The following is a 15,679-nucleotide window of genomic DNA, read 5'->3' on the forward strand; positions in this document are numbered from 1 at the left end:
CCTTGCGTCTTCACCGGGTCAATCCAACAACGATGTCAATCGGGAATAGGTTTCAACAGCTTGTTGGGCGCCAGCAGCCCAGCGGCACTCATGAGGCTCCTACCGTGGAAGATATCGAAACTCCGGTAACCGTCAATGCAGCGCCATACGACAAGGAAGCTGCCACTGGCTCCCCTCAGGATAACACGACAAGCAGTGATGATATCTCATTACCGCACGAAGACGCACAGCGTGGTGTCAAGAAGATCGAGGCCGTGACTCTAGCTTGGTCGAGGGCAACGCTGGCCTTGTTCCTGATACTGTATTTTCTACCCCCTGTGACACTTGTGGCCGTATGTAACTAATACAATCTGTTCTTCATAGCATTTGGATTTACACCCTGGCTAATGGATTCAGATCCTCAATCCTGGCCAGCTTGACACCCTACGCTACGAGTGATTTCCAGTCTCATTCCCTGTTGACTGTCATCGAAATTGTAGCAAGTGCCATGACATCAGCGGTGTACATTCCTATGGCGAAGATGCTGGACGTCTGGGGCCGTGCTGAAGGCTTTCTCCTTATGCTATGCTTTGCCACTTTGGGTCTAATTCTTATGGCAGCATCCAACAACCTTCCTACCTTCTGCGCAGCGCAGGTAATACGACCCCTTTTTGAACCACCAAAGCCCTTGAACTTACTAACCATTATACGGATAACAGGTGTTCCAATCAGTTGGCCTTGGAGGCATGACTTATAGCATAAATGTCCTCTCAGCCGACGTAACCAACCTGAGAAATCGAGGGTTGGCGTTCGCTTTCGTCTCATCGCCATGGATGATCACTGCGTTTGCTGGTTCCAAAGCAGCAGAAGAATTCTTACTACACGTCAACTGGCGATGGGGGTTCGGCTCCTTTGCCATCATCATACCCGCAGTCTCCATTCCCGTATACACAGTGTTGAAGGTCAACCTTCGTAAGGCTGAGAAGAAAGGCCTTGTGAATCACGAGAGGAGTGGCCGAACCCTGGTACAGAATATAATACACTACCTTATACAGTTTGATTGTGGGTAGCCCAACGCAGCCCTTCCTAAACTCTTGGAGTTGCTAACTTGCTTTCGCTATACAGTGCCGGGTGTCATCTTGTTCGCTGCCGGTCTTACCGTGTTCCTACTCCCATTCACACTCGCCCGCTCTGCCCCGAACGGCTGGAAGTCAGACTACATCATCGCCATGATTGTAGTCGGCTTTGTCCTCCTCCTTCTCTTCGCCGCCTACCAGGTGTACCTGGCTCCTGTGCCATTCCTGAAACATGACTACCTTATCAACCGGACCGTCCTGGGCGCATGCCTTCTCGACTTCGTATACCAGATGTCCTACTACTGTTGGAACAGCTACTTCACGTCTTTCCTTCAAGTCGTCAATAACCTCAGCGTCGCAGAGGCCGGATACGTCAATAGCACATTCCAGGTCGTCTCCGGCGTCCTCTTATTCATCGTCGGCTACCTGATCCGCAAAACAGGCTACTTCCGATGGCTTCTGTGGATCGGTGTGCCTCTTTATATCTTCGCCCAGGGTCTCATGATCCACTTCCGCCAACCAAACGGATATATTGGCTACATCGTCATGTGCGAGATCTTCATCTCCATCGGTGGTAGCGTTTTCACCCTCTGCATGCAGCTCGCCGTCCTGGCCGCCGTCGACCACCAACACGTCGCCGCGGCAATGGCCATTCTATTCGTGTCCGGTGGCATCGGTGGTGCAGTCGGAAATGCCATTTCCGGTGCCATCTGGACAAACACCTTTGAGAATTCCCTGGCACGCTATCTCCCTGAGTCCGCGCTGCCGAACATGGCCAGTATCTATGCCAGTTTGCCGGTACAGCTAAGTTATGCCATTAATAGCCCTGAGAGAATAGCAATCCAGAAGGCATATGGTTATTCGCAGACGAGAATGTTGGCCGCGGGAACTGGGCTTATGGCGCTTGCCTTCGTCGCTGTTTACATGATCCGGAACTTGAATCTGAAGAATATGACCCAGACGAAGGGTGTTGTGTTCTGATATTATTTTTTTTTTGTTGGTAGATAGTATATTAGAAGAGGGCCTAGTGGATTGTGTGTATGTGTGTATGTGGGTGGGTGCCTCTTATCGGGCTTAATGTGGATATTCCTGTGGAGAGGTACTTTGTATTTTGTTAGTTATCTTGTTGCATTGCATATACTATTGGGAAGAAGAGTCAGTCGGTTAAAATTTAAAGATAGATACAGATAACCCTCTGGGCGAATGACATTACTTGAGGAATCTTAAAGAATTGCATTCATATCTCTATGTACAGCGCTCAGGATTGATCTATCTCTCCTAGTTGACTGCGTCTTCACTTAGCATTATCATAAGGGCTTCACAACGACAGTGAGTTGCCTTGTCGCTACCATTATAATGAACCTATGGAAATCAAATCTTAATGTAAAGCGACAAGCAACTGGATGACAACATTACAAGAGCTTGGGATAGTCAGAACCGATGTAGAATTTTGCAAAGATTATAATTAAAACTGTGGATAAGAATGATGCAGACAAAGAGATCTATATAATTTTGTGTTTTTAATAATGGAATGGCCATGCAATCCAAGAAATGGTCAACGACTTCATTGTAATATACTCCCGTAAAATGCAGTATGCCCTCTCTCCTAAATTAGAGATGGAAAAAGACCTTCAACCATCTACCGCCTGGTTCAGGGCATTCACGCGATAACTCTCACTGCGCTCAATCAGCTGTGCATGAGTTCCTCGGTCAACGCATCGACCATCTTCAATTAGGAAGATCACATCCGCCTTGCGGATAGTATACAGTCGGTGCGCAATGGCAATAACCGTCATATGTTTCGTAGCCTTCTCAAGCCCGTCCTGCAGCAATCTCTCCGATTCCGCATCGAGTGCACTCGTCGACTCGTCCAGCAGCAGGAGCTTAGGCTTGCGGATGAGAGCGCGCGCAATCGCTAAACGTTGCTTCTGACCGCCAGAGAGCCGGTCACCGTTTGGCCCACAGTAGGCATCATAGCCATCTGGAAGCTGCATGATCGTATCGTGGATGTTAGCCAGTTTACATGCTTCCTCTAATTCGGACTGGGTAACTGTTTGGCCTGGCCTGGCGCCTAGGGTCAGATTGAATCGGATCGTGCCCTCGAACAGGACACTCTGTTGAGGAACATAGGCAATATCATCACGGAATGAGCCGTCGCCGTAGGCGATATTGTGGCCGTCGACTTCGATTGTTCCCGAGTCAGGCCCGTAGAGCCGCTCAACGAGAGAGATTATTGTGGACTTGCCCGCCCCGCTGGGTCCCACGAGCGCGGCAAACTGCCCCGGCTGGACGTTCAAATCCAGACCGTGTAGCACCCGGGTGTCTGGGCGTGCAGGATACGAAAAGCGGACTTGCTTGAAGGCAACACTGATGCCGTCGCGAGAGTCAGAAGAGGAAGTCTTCTCGCGGGGAGGTGCCGTGGCTTCGAGATCCCCCGGTTGCGCGAGCGGTGCAGATAGCTTCTTCGTTGACCCCAAATCGAGCAGGTTCAACAGTCGCCGCGTGGCCTGGAATGCGCGTGAGACGTCGGGTGCGAGGGCGAACATCTGTCCCCATAGTTGGGAACTGACGAGCAGTGCTAGCTGCACGATAAAGAACTGGGTTTGAGTGTATTCACCGGCGATGATTCTCGTTGACCCCCACCAGTATGCGAGTGCATAGAGGAAGTTACTCAGTCCGTACCCGACAGCTAGCCAGAGATTCGCCCAGGCGCTCTGTCGAGCTATCTGGCGCATTGGGGCCGAGAGAGACCGACGGTATGTACCAAGCACTTCGTGCTCCAGAGACAGCGACATAATGGTTTTGATTGAGTTGACGGCCTCAACGGTAATGCCCACAGATTTTGCAAAGGCTTCTAGATGTCGCTCCTCGAAACTGGCCAGAGTAGTAACTCGCATATAACCAGCGCCCAGCAACAGCGGGATCACAGATAGACATACCAGAGCAATCTTCCAAGCAATGATGTGTGTCATAGTAATGGTCGCGACGAGACTGACTAGAACCGAGAGGATAGTGCAGACCACAGAACCTGTTAGCCCACCCAACGCACTGCTATCCTTTGTAATGAACGACAGCAATAGTGATGGGTTCCGATTTGCTGTTTCGTGCCATGCTAAATCCTGCTCGAGAATGGATCGCAGCGAGAGTATGCGTACTTTGTAAATAACTTGTTCAGCCACCCAACCAAACAGTGACCAGCTGACGAAATTAGCAAAGAATTCGACGATAGCCAGCACAAAGAACATCAGTCCGAAAAGTTCTCCGGCATGACGGATGGAGTCAGGCTCCTCGCAGCCACTGAGTTTGCCCACGACGTTGCCGAAGATCACCGAAGATCCGCAATACGTGCCACCGATGATCACAGCCCCAGCGATTGCCAGGATCAGCACGAATGTGTAGGGTCGGAAGAGGGAACCCATAGAGCCCAGAGTTGATCCAAGGCTTCGCTTTTCCTCAACCGCATTCTCTGGCTCCGCAGTCTTCCCAGGCTTGGTCTTTTCTTCGTCAATGGCATCGACCACAGATGATGTCTCCAAAGCTCCGGCCTTCTCACTGATTACTGGCACCAAAGAGTTGGAATGCGCGGAGCTCACCTCCGTCTCTTCATCATCTTGACCGCCGTGCACATTGAGGTTTTGGAGACGAACTAACTCAGCATAGGCACCGTTAACCTCGAGCAGTTGCTGGTGGGTTCCCTGTTCTACTAACTTCCCTTGGCGCATGACGATAATGTTGTCGGCATTCTTGATAGTCGACAGGCGGTGGGCAATGGTAATCACAGTCCGGCCGATCGCCACGTTATCTAGTGCCTCTTGGATACGCGCCTCAGTCGCCGAGTCCAGTGATGCAGTAGCTTCATCTAGGATGAGTATACGCGGGTCTTTCACCAAGGCTCGCGCCAGGGAGATGCGTTGCTTTTGCCCGCCGCTGATGAGGTTGCCCTTTGACCCAACTAGCGTTCCAAAGCCTTCTTTCAAGCGCTCAATGAACCCGTTCGCATCGGCCAAGAGAGAAGCGTGCAGGACCAATTCCACGATTTCTCGTGCTTCATCCCCATGTGCCAGAGAAGCGGTCACTAGATCCTTGCCATCTCGCACTGCTGCCGCGACCTCCGCGAGAACACTACCCATGAGAATGTGACGCAGGTGATCGTGCCTAGGAGAGTTGATGAGCCCCAGCGCGATGTTTTCAAGGATTGACCGATCCAAAAGACATGGCTCCTGTTGTACGAGACTTATGTGACTGCGGACAGATCTCACGTTTAGGTCCTTGACATCGTGACCATCCAATAGTACGGCGCCCTCATCCACATTGTAAAATCGGGTAATCAACCCTGCGACGGTAGACTTTCCACTGCCTGAGAGTCCGACAATAGCCGTCTGCTGACCAGCTGGGCAGGTCAACGAGAGGTCCTGTAGCACGGGCTTGTCCGGTCGGGACGGGAATTTGAATGAAACGTTCCGCAATTCCACATTTCCCGTAACCTCTGGCAGCATACGGCCAGTATCTTCAGCGGTACCGTCAATGGTAGTCGGGTGTTCAATGTCGGCTTCTAGTTTGCCGAACGCTACGGCTGCGGCATCGAAGCTTTGCAAGAACGGAGCAGCCTGACTGAGAATCAAAGATGCTAGGAGCGAGATTAGCATGACATAAATCCACAACCCTCAACAGGTCTGATGGACTTACCATCCACAAGAATGAGAATAACTGTAAACGTGTTCCCCACGGATATGCCATTGTCGCCAGACTCTACAGCATCTGCAATTTGTCGCGACCCTTGCCAGAAGGCCAGACCGTTGGCCGAAAAAGCGATGAAATATAACAGACCCGCCTGCGTGGCTGCAGCAATTGATTTCCAAACACCGGCTGACAAAGCAGGCTGTAAAACTTCCACGAATTTCTCCTCTAGCCGTGCACTTGCCGAAAAGGCCTGCACGACCGTTGTGTTTGAGAACGCTTCCAGTGCGACCGATGAGGCCTTCGCCATACCTTCCAGTGCGCGGCCGAAGAACTTTTGTACGAAATACCCTCCGCCTATGGACATGATCAGGTAGGCTGGGGTGAGGGAGACCAGCATGCCGGCTAGTTTGGGGTCCTTGATGAAGGCCACTATGTATGCGGTAATGAAGAATGCGATACTGTTTATCACAATGCCGACCTTCTCTGAAGAACCTTGTTGTATGACGGCGATTTCCCCGGTGATTCGTGAAGATACCTCTCCAGCGGGTAGATTGTCGAAGAACGCGGCATCCTGGCGCAGGATAGCGCTGAAATATTTCTCTCGCAGACGCTGGGCTAGACGCTCGCCGGAGAGATTCCAGCAGAGGACGTAAATGTAAATGAGAGCGAAATAGGCGATACCGATATATACGATCAACAAGATTTTATCATTGAGCCCCGCTTGGTAGGAGTCGGCGTTGGAGGGGGTGACGTTGCACGTTGAGGAGTTTAGTCCATCCACTAGCTGTCCGAAAACAATTGACATAATAGGAAAGGGAATTCCAGAGGCAATTGAGGTGATAAAACCGATGAAGAGAAGGGCTAGGTCGGACGACGAGGGGCTGCCATAGACCAGCAAACGACCGAACGAGGTGGCACGGCGCATAAGCTGTAGACAAAGACATCGCTATGAGTTCAAGCACCGCCTGCAGGAAGGATCGAGAAATAACTTACACTGGCCTTAGCTGGCGCCTCTGCGTTCTTAGACGCTTCCGATGCAGTACCCATGATGCCTTGGGACGTCTATCGTTACTCTATCGTGAGCAACGATACCGAGCAACTAGATGAACATGCGAAGGTGAAAGAACAATCTTTGACGGGATTGCTACTAATTTGTTCGAATGAAAGCTCCGACGGCACTCTGCTCCCGCCTGCAAAAGCCCATCAGACGCAAGCAATGTCTAGTTCTCTGGGCATGACACATAACGAATCCACCCGACCATCCCATTCCCTTTTTGATGCAATATGCCGACCTCGGACAGGAACTAGGCCGACACTCAATTTTTATCAGATCCGAGCTGATTATTCAAGCGAGCAACGCCAAGAACGCGCGATATTGATGCTAGGAGTTGGGGAGTCGCTGCATCTGATTAGGGTTCCGTTTGGTCAGGTATTGCGTATGGTATGGGATGGTATGGTCACGTCTTGTATGTATCGGACCGTCATAACAGTACGCCCAGACCCTTCAACCCTCCAAGGATCCATTGGAATCCACTTAACCACTGATAATGCGCTTGGCTTGACCTGGCTCAGTTTACGCATTCAAATCCGGTAATTAGAAAGAGGTCTCGCCGCTGTGTGTAAGCAGCTAAGAATGACCATCGCAACCACCCGCCCCAACATTTGCCGAAAATGGAAAAAGCCTCAGCCATCATCCCGTCACTGGGGCAGGTAACGCACGTCTGTGAATGGAGTCAAGTCTACGGACTATGACTAAATATATTACAGATTTGCTATCCCAATTAACTCACAGTTGTCAGTAGGTTACATTTCTAGACAGGTCTCCGTTTCTTTATCCGCTCCTTGAGCTACAAAGGTTTGAGCGTGAGATCTGTTAAGAACGTGTCTCTTTCATGTAGGCTTAAAATTATATGTAAGTCATGCTGTTCTTTCCTTTCTCTCTAGCCACGTCGGATCCCTACATAATCGCTGTATGACTGTTGCCAAGGCTTGCTCCGATCTACAAGTTCGGAGATATAACTCATGCTATGGAGTACTCAGGAGATTGATATATAGCTTCGGTTTTGCACAGCATGCACCACAGCTACTACATTTGTGATTCATCGAGTAGTTAAAGAGTCCGTGGAATGTAATTCCCATGAATTGACTAGAACCATACTATAAAATTGGGTCGCCTTAGAGGTCGGGATGCACACTGAGAAGTAGTCTACGCTACCATAAATCAGCAGCTTATTCAGTGACGGCCATGACACAGGCACAGACACAGACAGAGTTGTGTTAAAGTGCTTTATGTATCATTTATTTAACTGGAATATGCCAGTTCCAAATTCAACAAAAAGATCCACTGGAGTTCCAAAGCTTCATGAAAAAATCATTACACTGGGCCGAGAGCTTCAAGTATGGCTTGCTTATGGGATTAGTTGGACCTTAAGATACTGTGTAGACGGGTCATGGAGGTATTTAGAACTATATAGTATTGCTCTACCTTTACAGTTGCCCCCCTGTGTAAGCTGAGCTCGTGTAAAAACTCTTCTCCATGACAAGCCCGTTGTTACGAGCCCCACTGCCAAGTCACTAATCATACTCACTAGTGGAATCCCAAGAATGTCCAGCCGTGAAAATTTCTTCGCTCTATCTGCCGTGTTTCTCAGTTATTGGACCCGGGTCGACCCGGATTAATTTTTGGCAGCTTGGAGTTTTTCAGAAATTTCTCACCCTACAGGAGGCCAAGGATTCGAATGGTCAATCGATCGGCGTTTAAACGGTTGTATGACTGAAAGATCATATTCCACACTGGAATTCCTACCAAGATTATTATTCCGGAGATTAGAACTTTAACCAATTACCATTTCGAGCTCGCTGGGACCCATTCGAACCCACTTGATACGAGATGCTGTGAGTGTTCATCCGGAAAACTCATGATCTAATCTGATCTGATTAAGGACCCAGTCTTCTAGGCGATTGGGCGTTAATTCGTCCCCCAGTCGGCACTAAACATTAGTGCGTCGGGCTTTGGGCTCATCAGATAAGGAGCAGACACCCAGTATACGTAGCAGGAGTGCTTCACTGGTCCCCTCGTTTCCAATATGTGGACCCGAACGCTGGCTGCGGCATCGGTCTCCCTTCGACCCTCCTCCTTTCCGAGGGAATTTCTCAAAAGTACCTTCTCCCCGGTTAGCCAGTGCAATTTCCTTCGTGACACTATTCTACCACGCGCCAGACTTCCTCCCAGCTTCACGAAACCTCTTCGACAGATATCAACCGCGAATATGGGCGATAAGGTAGCAGAAATCACGCTTCCCAACTCGGAGCAATTCTATTTGGACAGTGAACAGGGTGAATCATACTTGATCCAAGTCTCTTGGCCACTTCACTGGCAAGGCCACGACCCCCCTGTTGGGAACGAGCAACTTCCGATCATGTTAGTAAAATCAAAAATCCAAGCGGACACTCTCTAACCCAAAACCAGATACATTGTCGACGGAAATGCACTATTTTTAACCGCGACAGAAGCCGCCTGGCGCCGAGCAGCTTCGTCACATTTTGCCGGAGGAGGCATCGTTGTCGCGATCGGATATCCCTTAACCAAAAAATTGTACGATGCGCGACGTCGCAGTCTAGATTTAACACCACCCACACAAGCCCAGATAAACGGATATGGAGGAGCGGATCTATGTCTTGATTTTATCGAGAAAGCCGTTCGTCCCGCGATCAAGGAGCGATTTCCGAAGCTGTCGTTCTCCAGAGAAGCCCTATATGGTCATTCCTATGGAGGGTTATTTGCCCTGCACGCATTATTCACACGCCCGCAGTCCTTCGACTGCTACATAGCGAGCAGTCCCTCGATATGGTGGAATAGCCGGTGTATATTGCATGAAGCGAAGTCATTTTTAGATCAAGAGAGGGCGGCAGACGAGCAGGCGCCGTCGCTAATGGTTTTCTTTGGGTCTCATGAACAAAGTCCACCTCAGTGGAACAACGAGCCACTCGATCACTATGAAGCGCGAAAACAGATTGCTTCGGATTTGAGAATGGGCGATAATTCACGTGATCTTGTTGGGATGCTGCAGGACAGCAAGCGACTACATACTGTCGTTGTGAATGAGTACGATGGTGAAGAGCACACGAGTGTCATGGCGTGTTCGATGAGTCGAGGTTTAACTGCATTCTTTGAAGATTGGCCGTTGCCAAACTAAGGTTGTCTGGGCTTGATATTGGAGGGTCTAATGGTGTTCGGAAACTAGATCTAATAAAGAGAACTTGTGTTTTAGTGATGCAAGATCAATGCGAGATGCATAGAAGAACTATGTCATGAGCGATACATAATCTTCCTCCGGGCAAAGGTGGTACATATTGAAAGTAGGTCTTCACCTTAAACTCAGTGCAAATGATATCCACATAGTATAGAATTAAGATGCGTAGCTACTAGGTAGTCACAGCAAAGTCTCTATCTTTAAGCTTAGAAGACGAACGTAGTCGCTCCCTCAACTTTGTTTCTTATGAGCCACCTCCGCATCGCTTCCTGCAAAAACTGACCTAGAAGCCCATGAAGCAGGCCAAGCAAAGGACTCTTCAAGACCATTGTGACTCTCACCAGACACGAGATGATCTACCACCGCAATGAAGATGTAGGCGCCAATTCCGGTAAATATATGCCACCTGTTCCATTTCCGGCGTTAATTGCAATGGCGCGAAAGTGGAAAAGAAAGGGATATAAAAATAGGTAAAGACGTACCACCCGTGAAGCTCTAATAGAAAAGCTAAGGGAAGACCTATCCTCGCCCGCGCGCTTCTCAGAAACCCACATACCCACCCATCAATCAACCAGAGGTAGAATCCCAAATTGAAAATCACTTATTCCGTCCATCAACACATACCAAATGGAAAGTAATGAGTGTAACTTACCTGCTCCGAATTTTACCATCCCCCAGATCTGTTTTCGAGACGCTGAGCCTGGTAGTGTCCGAGCGTTGATCAACTGCATGGTGCGGATCCCTATGACGGTCACCATGATTGCAAAGGATAGGGAGTGAAAAAGAAGCTCATCCGTTCTGACGTGATAAACCACTAGGGTCATAAGAGATGACCAGAGTAGAATAGCCAGTATACCCGAATGTCTGCGACTGGTATTGACGGTCAAGACCTGGTGAAGAACCGGGGTCGTCGTGAAAAGCATGGAGAGGTCGTCCACTGATGACCATAACATGGGGTTAGACTAATTTAACCCCAATCAAACAGACATGTTGAATATGAGTGGGGCTTACACATTTGGGTGTGGTATTTAAGGCTAATGTGAAACGCGGCAGAGCATATTCCAACGGCCATCAAACCCCAGTACGGGATGGCACGAAAAATATCGCAACTTGATTTTTGTCGCAGCTTGCGGAGGCCATAAATGGCGTAGAGTACTGCGCTTCTTGTAAGACTCTCTGTGGGCAAGAGGATGAAGGTTTTCGTCGGCGCTTACCGTACACGATGTTGGTCAAACTGTTGATGAACTCGGCGATATATCTTGTCACCACATAATCCTGTTCCAGTCCAACCGATATGTATTAGTAGCATGTAGTATGGAACGAGGCACCCATGACATTCTGGTAGCTACCGACCTCCTCGCAAAAGCTTTCGAGAAGTCAGCTTGTAGCTAGCTCTACAATAAGCAGCATGGCATACTAACTTAGATTTAGCCGTTTGCGCTCCCCAGAATGCGCTAGGCGAGATTTCTGCGAACATCTTCCTAATATTGACAGTGAGGAATAGCGTTTATGTTTATGGTAAGACCTACGGTGGTTTAAAAAGAGGTCGTAAGGACAAAGAGTTTCGTGATGGTCTAGAAGACTAGGCATCATCGATACGGAGATAAGCACTAACGGCGATCGGGAATAAATAGATCCAGTCTAACAAGATCAGACTCTATTGGTCAAGCATTCTATTGTAGCCTGTTATACTGATCTTGGCATCTTACAGGTCGAGTAACAATGTATCAATTTCTCGCGTGTCCACTACCCATGTCGAAGGCAGAATTTGCACCGCTTCTATGACATAGCACATTTCCTATTATACAAGAATGTCGAATATCTCATTTCTATACAATTTCTCCAGTTTATGGGATGGTGATTAATACAGCTAGATCGTAGAGATAAGTCGTGGGGCTCTGAGAAAATCGCTCTAGGAGTAACTACTAGCTCGGCTTGGTTGAAGGAAGCATGCCGAAAACTATTGGTATACGTCTGTCTACCAACCTAACATCAACCTACATTTGCAGGTTCAAAACTAAAAACACCGAATGCTTCGGGAAACAAGTTAGTACTTTGTCAGCACATGTTCCACCAGCTCTTGCGCCCTCTCGCGGCCTTTGTTTCCTTGGCAGGCCATCGCCTAATCTAACTCCATACGTTAGCTCGGCTTAAACGTTCCTACAAATCATGCCTAATTAAGGCTTCGCCATAAATATACTCAAATGTCGACGGCTCTGTTGTAGAAGTGTGCTATGATCCAATTGTCCCTCGAATAAAAAGCCATAGCTAAGGCGCATGATATGGGGAACGAGAATAGCAAAGAAGAAGAGGGAAACGGAAGAAAGAAAAGTTAACGCACATGATTAGATAGTAGAACAGCAAGAGCCACATATACCTTCACCGCGACCCAACTGACTCGGGGTTTGGGCACGATTTAACACTAGTGATACTTTTTACAAGCTTTAGTCCCGAAGCTCTTCTGCCCATATGGCTACTTCAACCGTGGGTTGAAAGCCCCCATGATAAATCCCTAGGCGAAATGATTTTCAAAGAACATCCTTATAACCAAAGGCCGTACTCCAGTTCGTTATGTGAATGACTCGGTTGTGATTTACATTGAGGGTCCGAGCCTTCTAGGTAGTAGAGCATAACCCTGAGCAATCACTTACATGCTTATAGAACGAATAGCCTGTGTTCTGATTATATCGATATAATTAAATGAGGTAACGCTAAATTATATTCCTAGGCCGTACATATTGTGTACGTAAAAAAGGATTATATCGTAGCTAGAGTTGTCACACATACTTATTGGCCAATATATAGTCCTCTCTTACTCTGATGTAATTTGTTATATACTATATACTTTGTAAATAGCTCTCCTATCCTACTTGGAAGCCTATTACCTATAGCGACCCGGATAAGCTCGAGACCGCCTTCTTGGAGGAATTCCCGCTAGACCCGGTAGAAGAGGATATATAGATATTGGACATAATGAAGAAGATTGTGGAGCTGGATTAAAGGCCTGATAAGTTAATTACCGAGTACCTCGACCGATGCAGTTTTTTGGAGGCTTATGCCGACGTACTTGGTCTTGTGAGCTTGGGGCTGAGCGCTGCTAACGGGCTGCGCGGTCCAAATATGAGGGATATAGTCTTTCATGAATTGAGCAAGGAAAGAACATTTCGTTTCAAAGAACGAAGGAGCTGATTATAGCCACTTATATTGCCAGTGGGGGTGTTGATGATCTGGTGATAAGGAAACTGCGGACAAGGCGCACCGGCTTAGGGACGAACATCATCATGATGCGACCATTCCAGTCTGGGCATTATGCTTGTCCATCTTATGTTCTAACTTACGCTCACGAGTTCTTGACAATGAAATCTGTCTTGTTTAACACGCGGATACCGCGTCTTCACCCCATCGACCATGGATAAAACTCTGTAGTCATAGCGAATGCCCTTGTAGAGCAGCGCCTTGAAGTTGTCAATGTCGTTTGAATCGACTATGACGGTCGGTGATAGGAGCAAGGACTACATAGCAGTGCCTTTTAACCGGAGAGGCGACCTTATCAAAGAGATTATCTAAAAGCCGGTAGCGGTGGGAAATGTATAGATAGTAGGAAGACTGGGGTAGATGCCCCTGTGGGAGCTAGGGAAGACACCTTTGAGGCCTAACCTGTAAACTGGAGACTATGTTTGGAAAGATATCGTCTTTATCTTCTTGTTTGATGGATTGCTTGCGGGGTCGTGGAGAAGGAAGTTGGGCTGACCTGATCACAGGGGTCATCATCTTGCGCCCATTCTGTAACTCATGACCTCATCCGAGTCGGCTCAAGGGTTTTCGAGATTGGAATTGCTGTCTATAATGGAATTTCTGCCGATGTATTTACGTGTCAATCTCCGAATGAAAGAATCATGATGAGTTAAGACATACATTCAGGACGTCGTACGGGGAAGACAATACAAGCATTGTATTTAGTTGCCAAGTTAACATTATCGAAACACTTCGACTTTCCGCGCCATGTTTCCTGCCCACCTTTACTTTTTTATCTGTTTGTGGAATCAAGCAGACTGACAACTACGGACAGGAACTCTCAACCTCCCGCCAGTTATAGCACATGAACATACATACAAATTGAACCTCAGCATTAATTGTTACCATAGGACTTAGTGACCTGAGTGCATTAGGCGTAAATCATGCTAAGCCTACCCCCAGCCTCGCAGAATATCGCCACAAGGGAATGTACAATGACGCCACCGGCCCAATCCGCAATCTTGTATTTTGGGGCTTAGAGATAGCCAGGCGGATTTCGTGACGACTACGCGGCAATACATACCACCAAGGCAAAGTCGTTGATGGGAGCAGGAAGGACTTCGGAAATATTGCCGAAATAAAACGCAAGCCCTTTCAAGGTTGCCATTTATGGGTGCACTAACGTGGCGCTAGGGCCTGGAAAAGGCCCTAGAAAGACGCCTCAGACCCGCTCACAAACCTTCTCGAACTACCTTTTACCCAACAGTAGTTCTTTAGCAGATAGGATTGGCTTGATATTATCTCACTCTGCCCTTGGTGTCCTGCAATTTTTTATTTCATTGCTCAAGCTGGACTGGAATACGGGTATTCTGGGGCCAAAAGAATGGCAAATTGGTCATTCAGAGCTACTCTCTCTCTCAGCACTCGAGATATCATTGGACCGTGTTGGAAAGGAGGCCAAAGCCAGTCCTAGGGAGGTCTCGAGATACATCCAGCAGGTATAAAATGAGAGTGGAGTCAAGTATGGCAAAACAGCGAACAGATACCCTTTCGGGAAGGACACATTCATTTGTCGAAAATGCCCTCCAAGAAACACTTGCTGACATGTCCCATAATACATTTGATGGAAGTTATGCAGCTTTTGAGAACGCATTACCCCTGCATTAGCGTACACGGCAATCTATTCTTGTCGGTTCCTTTCCTCGTGGTCTTTGTAAATGCCGAGATAATCTGTGCACAGGACTTTTTGCTATCATATATCACGTGTTTACTACAATGTTCCCTACTACTAGCAAAAACCATCATGATTATTCAGCCCATGCTTTGACGATGATGTCTCAACTTGATGATACGAGTATAAGGATCGAACCGAGATTATGTACACAGTGATCAGACTGAAGTATTTGAACTTATAAGTGACACAGATGGTTCAGAAATCAGAGCTTTATTCAGTCATTTCATGGCTACTACGGTACCGCTGTGTACAAAATCGTTTCTATCTTGGCATCATGCCTAATATGGTAGAACCTGTGTTAGATTCAGGGGCAACACAATAGAAGAACTCTTTCCAGTATAGTATAGAAATTTCTATCGTAGCCAGCAGCTCAAAGAACCAGATACATAGCGATATATTATCGAGACGAACGTAAGTGAGACAGCAAGGTACCGGGCTCTTGGCACGGCCACACAACAGGCCACTGACAGGACAATATCCTGATAATATTAAATTGCATACGGAGATTTGACAGTTTTGGCCCCGCAGGATTTTGGGGGTTCAAGGATTCACTATTAACACAGATGCAATTTTCAAGGGGCATGGGGCCAAAGGTCTTGCCGAGTCTCGGGCAGGCCCTTAGTGGACTTGTTCTTTTACCCTTTAAGGCTGATACGCCTCTTGGCTTAGTGGGTCTTGCTATATCAAGCATGGTTTTTAGCCAACTACGTCCCCGGTAAGCC

At 48.0% G+C, this 15,679-nt stretch overlaps 4 protein-coding genes across 4 annotated transcripts; 2 read left to right on the forward strand and 2 right to left on the reverse strand.

Annotated features, from left to right (window-relative positions):
- Positions 1 to 32: 32 nt before the first annotated feature.
- Positions 33 to 2,036, forward strand: mirB (MFS siderochrome iron transporter MirB; the record flags this gene model as incomplete). The annotated part of the gene is made up of 4 exons (XM_032060118.1): positions 33 to 301; positions 364 to 634; positions 699 to 1,041; positions 1,105 to 2,036. The coding sequence occupies 4 exons, from the start codon at positions 33 to 35 to the stop codon at positions 2,034 to 2,036; spliced, it is 1,815 nt and encodes a 604-aa protein (XP_031912676.1).
- Positions 2,037 to 2,686: 650 nt separating this feature from the next.
- Positions 2,687 to 6,660, reverse strand: BDV38DRAFT_293790 (ABC transporter ATP-binding protein; the record flags this gene model as incomplete). Its single annotated transcript, XM_032062334.1, has 2 exons — positions 2,687 to 5,682; positions 5,742 to 6,660. The coding sequence occupies 2 exons, from the start codon at positions 6,658 to 6,660 to the stop codon at positions 2,687 to 2,689; spliced, it is 3,915 nt and encodes a 1,304-aa protein (XP_031912677.1).
- Positions 6,661 to 9,004: 2,344 nt separating this feature from the next.
- Positions 9,005 to 9,931, forward strand: BDV38DRAFT_271957 (alpha/beta hydrolase; the record flags this gene model as incomplete). Its single annotated transcript, XM_032057403.1, has 2 exons — positions 9,005 to 9,156; positions 9,205 to 9,931. The coding sequence occupies 2 exons, from the start codon at positions 9,005 to 9,007 to the stop codon at positions 9,929 to 9,931; spliced, it is 879 nt and encodes a 292-aa protein (XP_031912678.1).
- A 175-nt stretch (positions 9,932 to 10,106) lies between these two features.
- BDV38DRAFT_249344 (ceramidase) lies at positions 10,107 to 11,525 on the reverse strand. Its single transcript, XM_032054835.1, has 7 exons — positions 11,410 to 11,525; positions 11,342 to 11,354; positions 11,203 to 11,263; positions 11,000 to 11,143; positions 10,641 to 10,925; positions 10,471 to 10,573; positions 10,107 to 10,394 (listed from the first exon to the last, which is right to left on the reverse strand). The coding sequence occupies exons 1-7, from the start codon at positions 11,463 to 11,465 to the stop codon at positions 10,220 to 10,222; spliced, it is 837 nt and encodes a 278-aa protein (XP_031912679.1). The 5' UTR covers positions 11,466 to 11,525; the 3' UTR covers positions 10,107 to 10,219.
- Between the last annotated feature and the right edge of the window lie 4,154 nt (positions 11,526 to 15,679).

Source organism: Aspergillus pseudotamarii, assembly GCF_009193445.1.
Source record: "Aspergillus pseudotamarii strain CBS 117625 unplaced genomic scaffold BDV38scaffold_33, whole genome shotgun sequence".
In the NCBI taxonomy this organism is placed as follows: Eukaryota; Fungi; Ascomycota; class Eurotiomycetes; order Eurotiales; family Aspergillaceae; genus Aspergillus; species Aspergillus pseudotamarii.

What these genes read in the sequence shown, in the direction of transcription:
- BDV38DRAFT_249344 (XM_032054835.1), bottom strand. Translation starts at nt 11,465, where the DNA reads ATGTTCGCAGAAATCTCGCCTAGCGCATTCTGGGGAGCGCAAACGGCT. An exon ending in GATGGTAAAATTCGGAGCAG is followed by an intron (nt 10,574 to 10,640) that starts GTAAGTTACACT and finishes TTTTCAATTTGG; the next exon opens with GATTCTACCTCTGGTTGATT. An exon ending in CTATTAGAGCTTCACGGGTG is followed by an intron (nt 10,395 to 10,470) that starts GTACGTCTTTAC and finishes GAAATGGAACAG; the next exon opens with GTGGCATATATTTACCGGAA.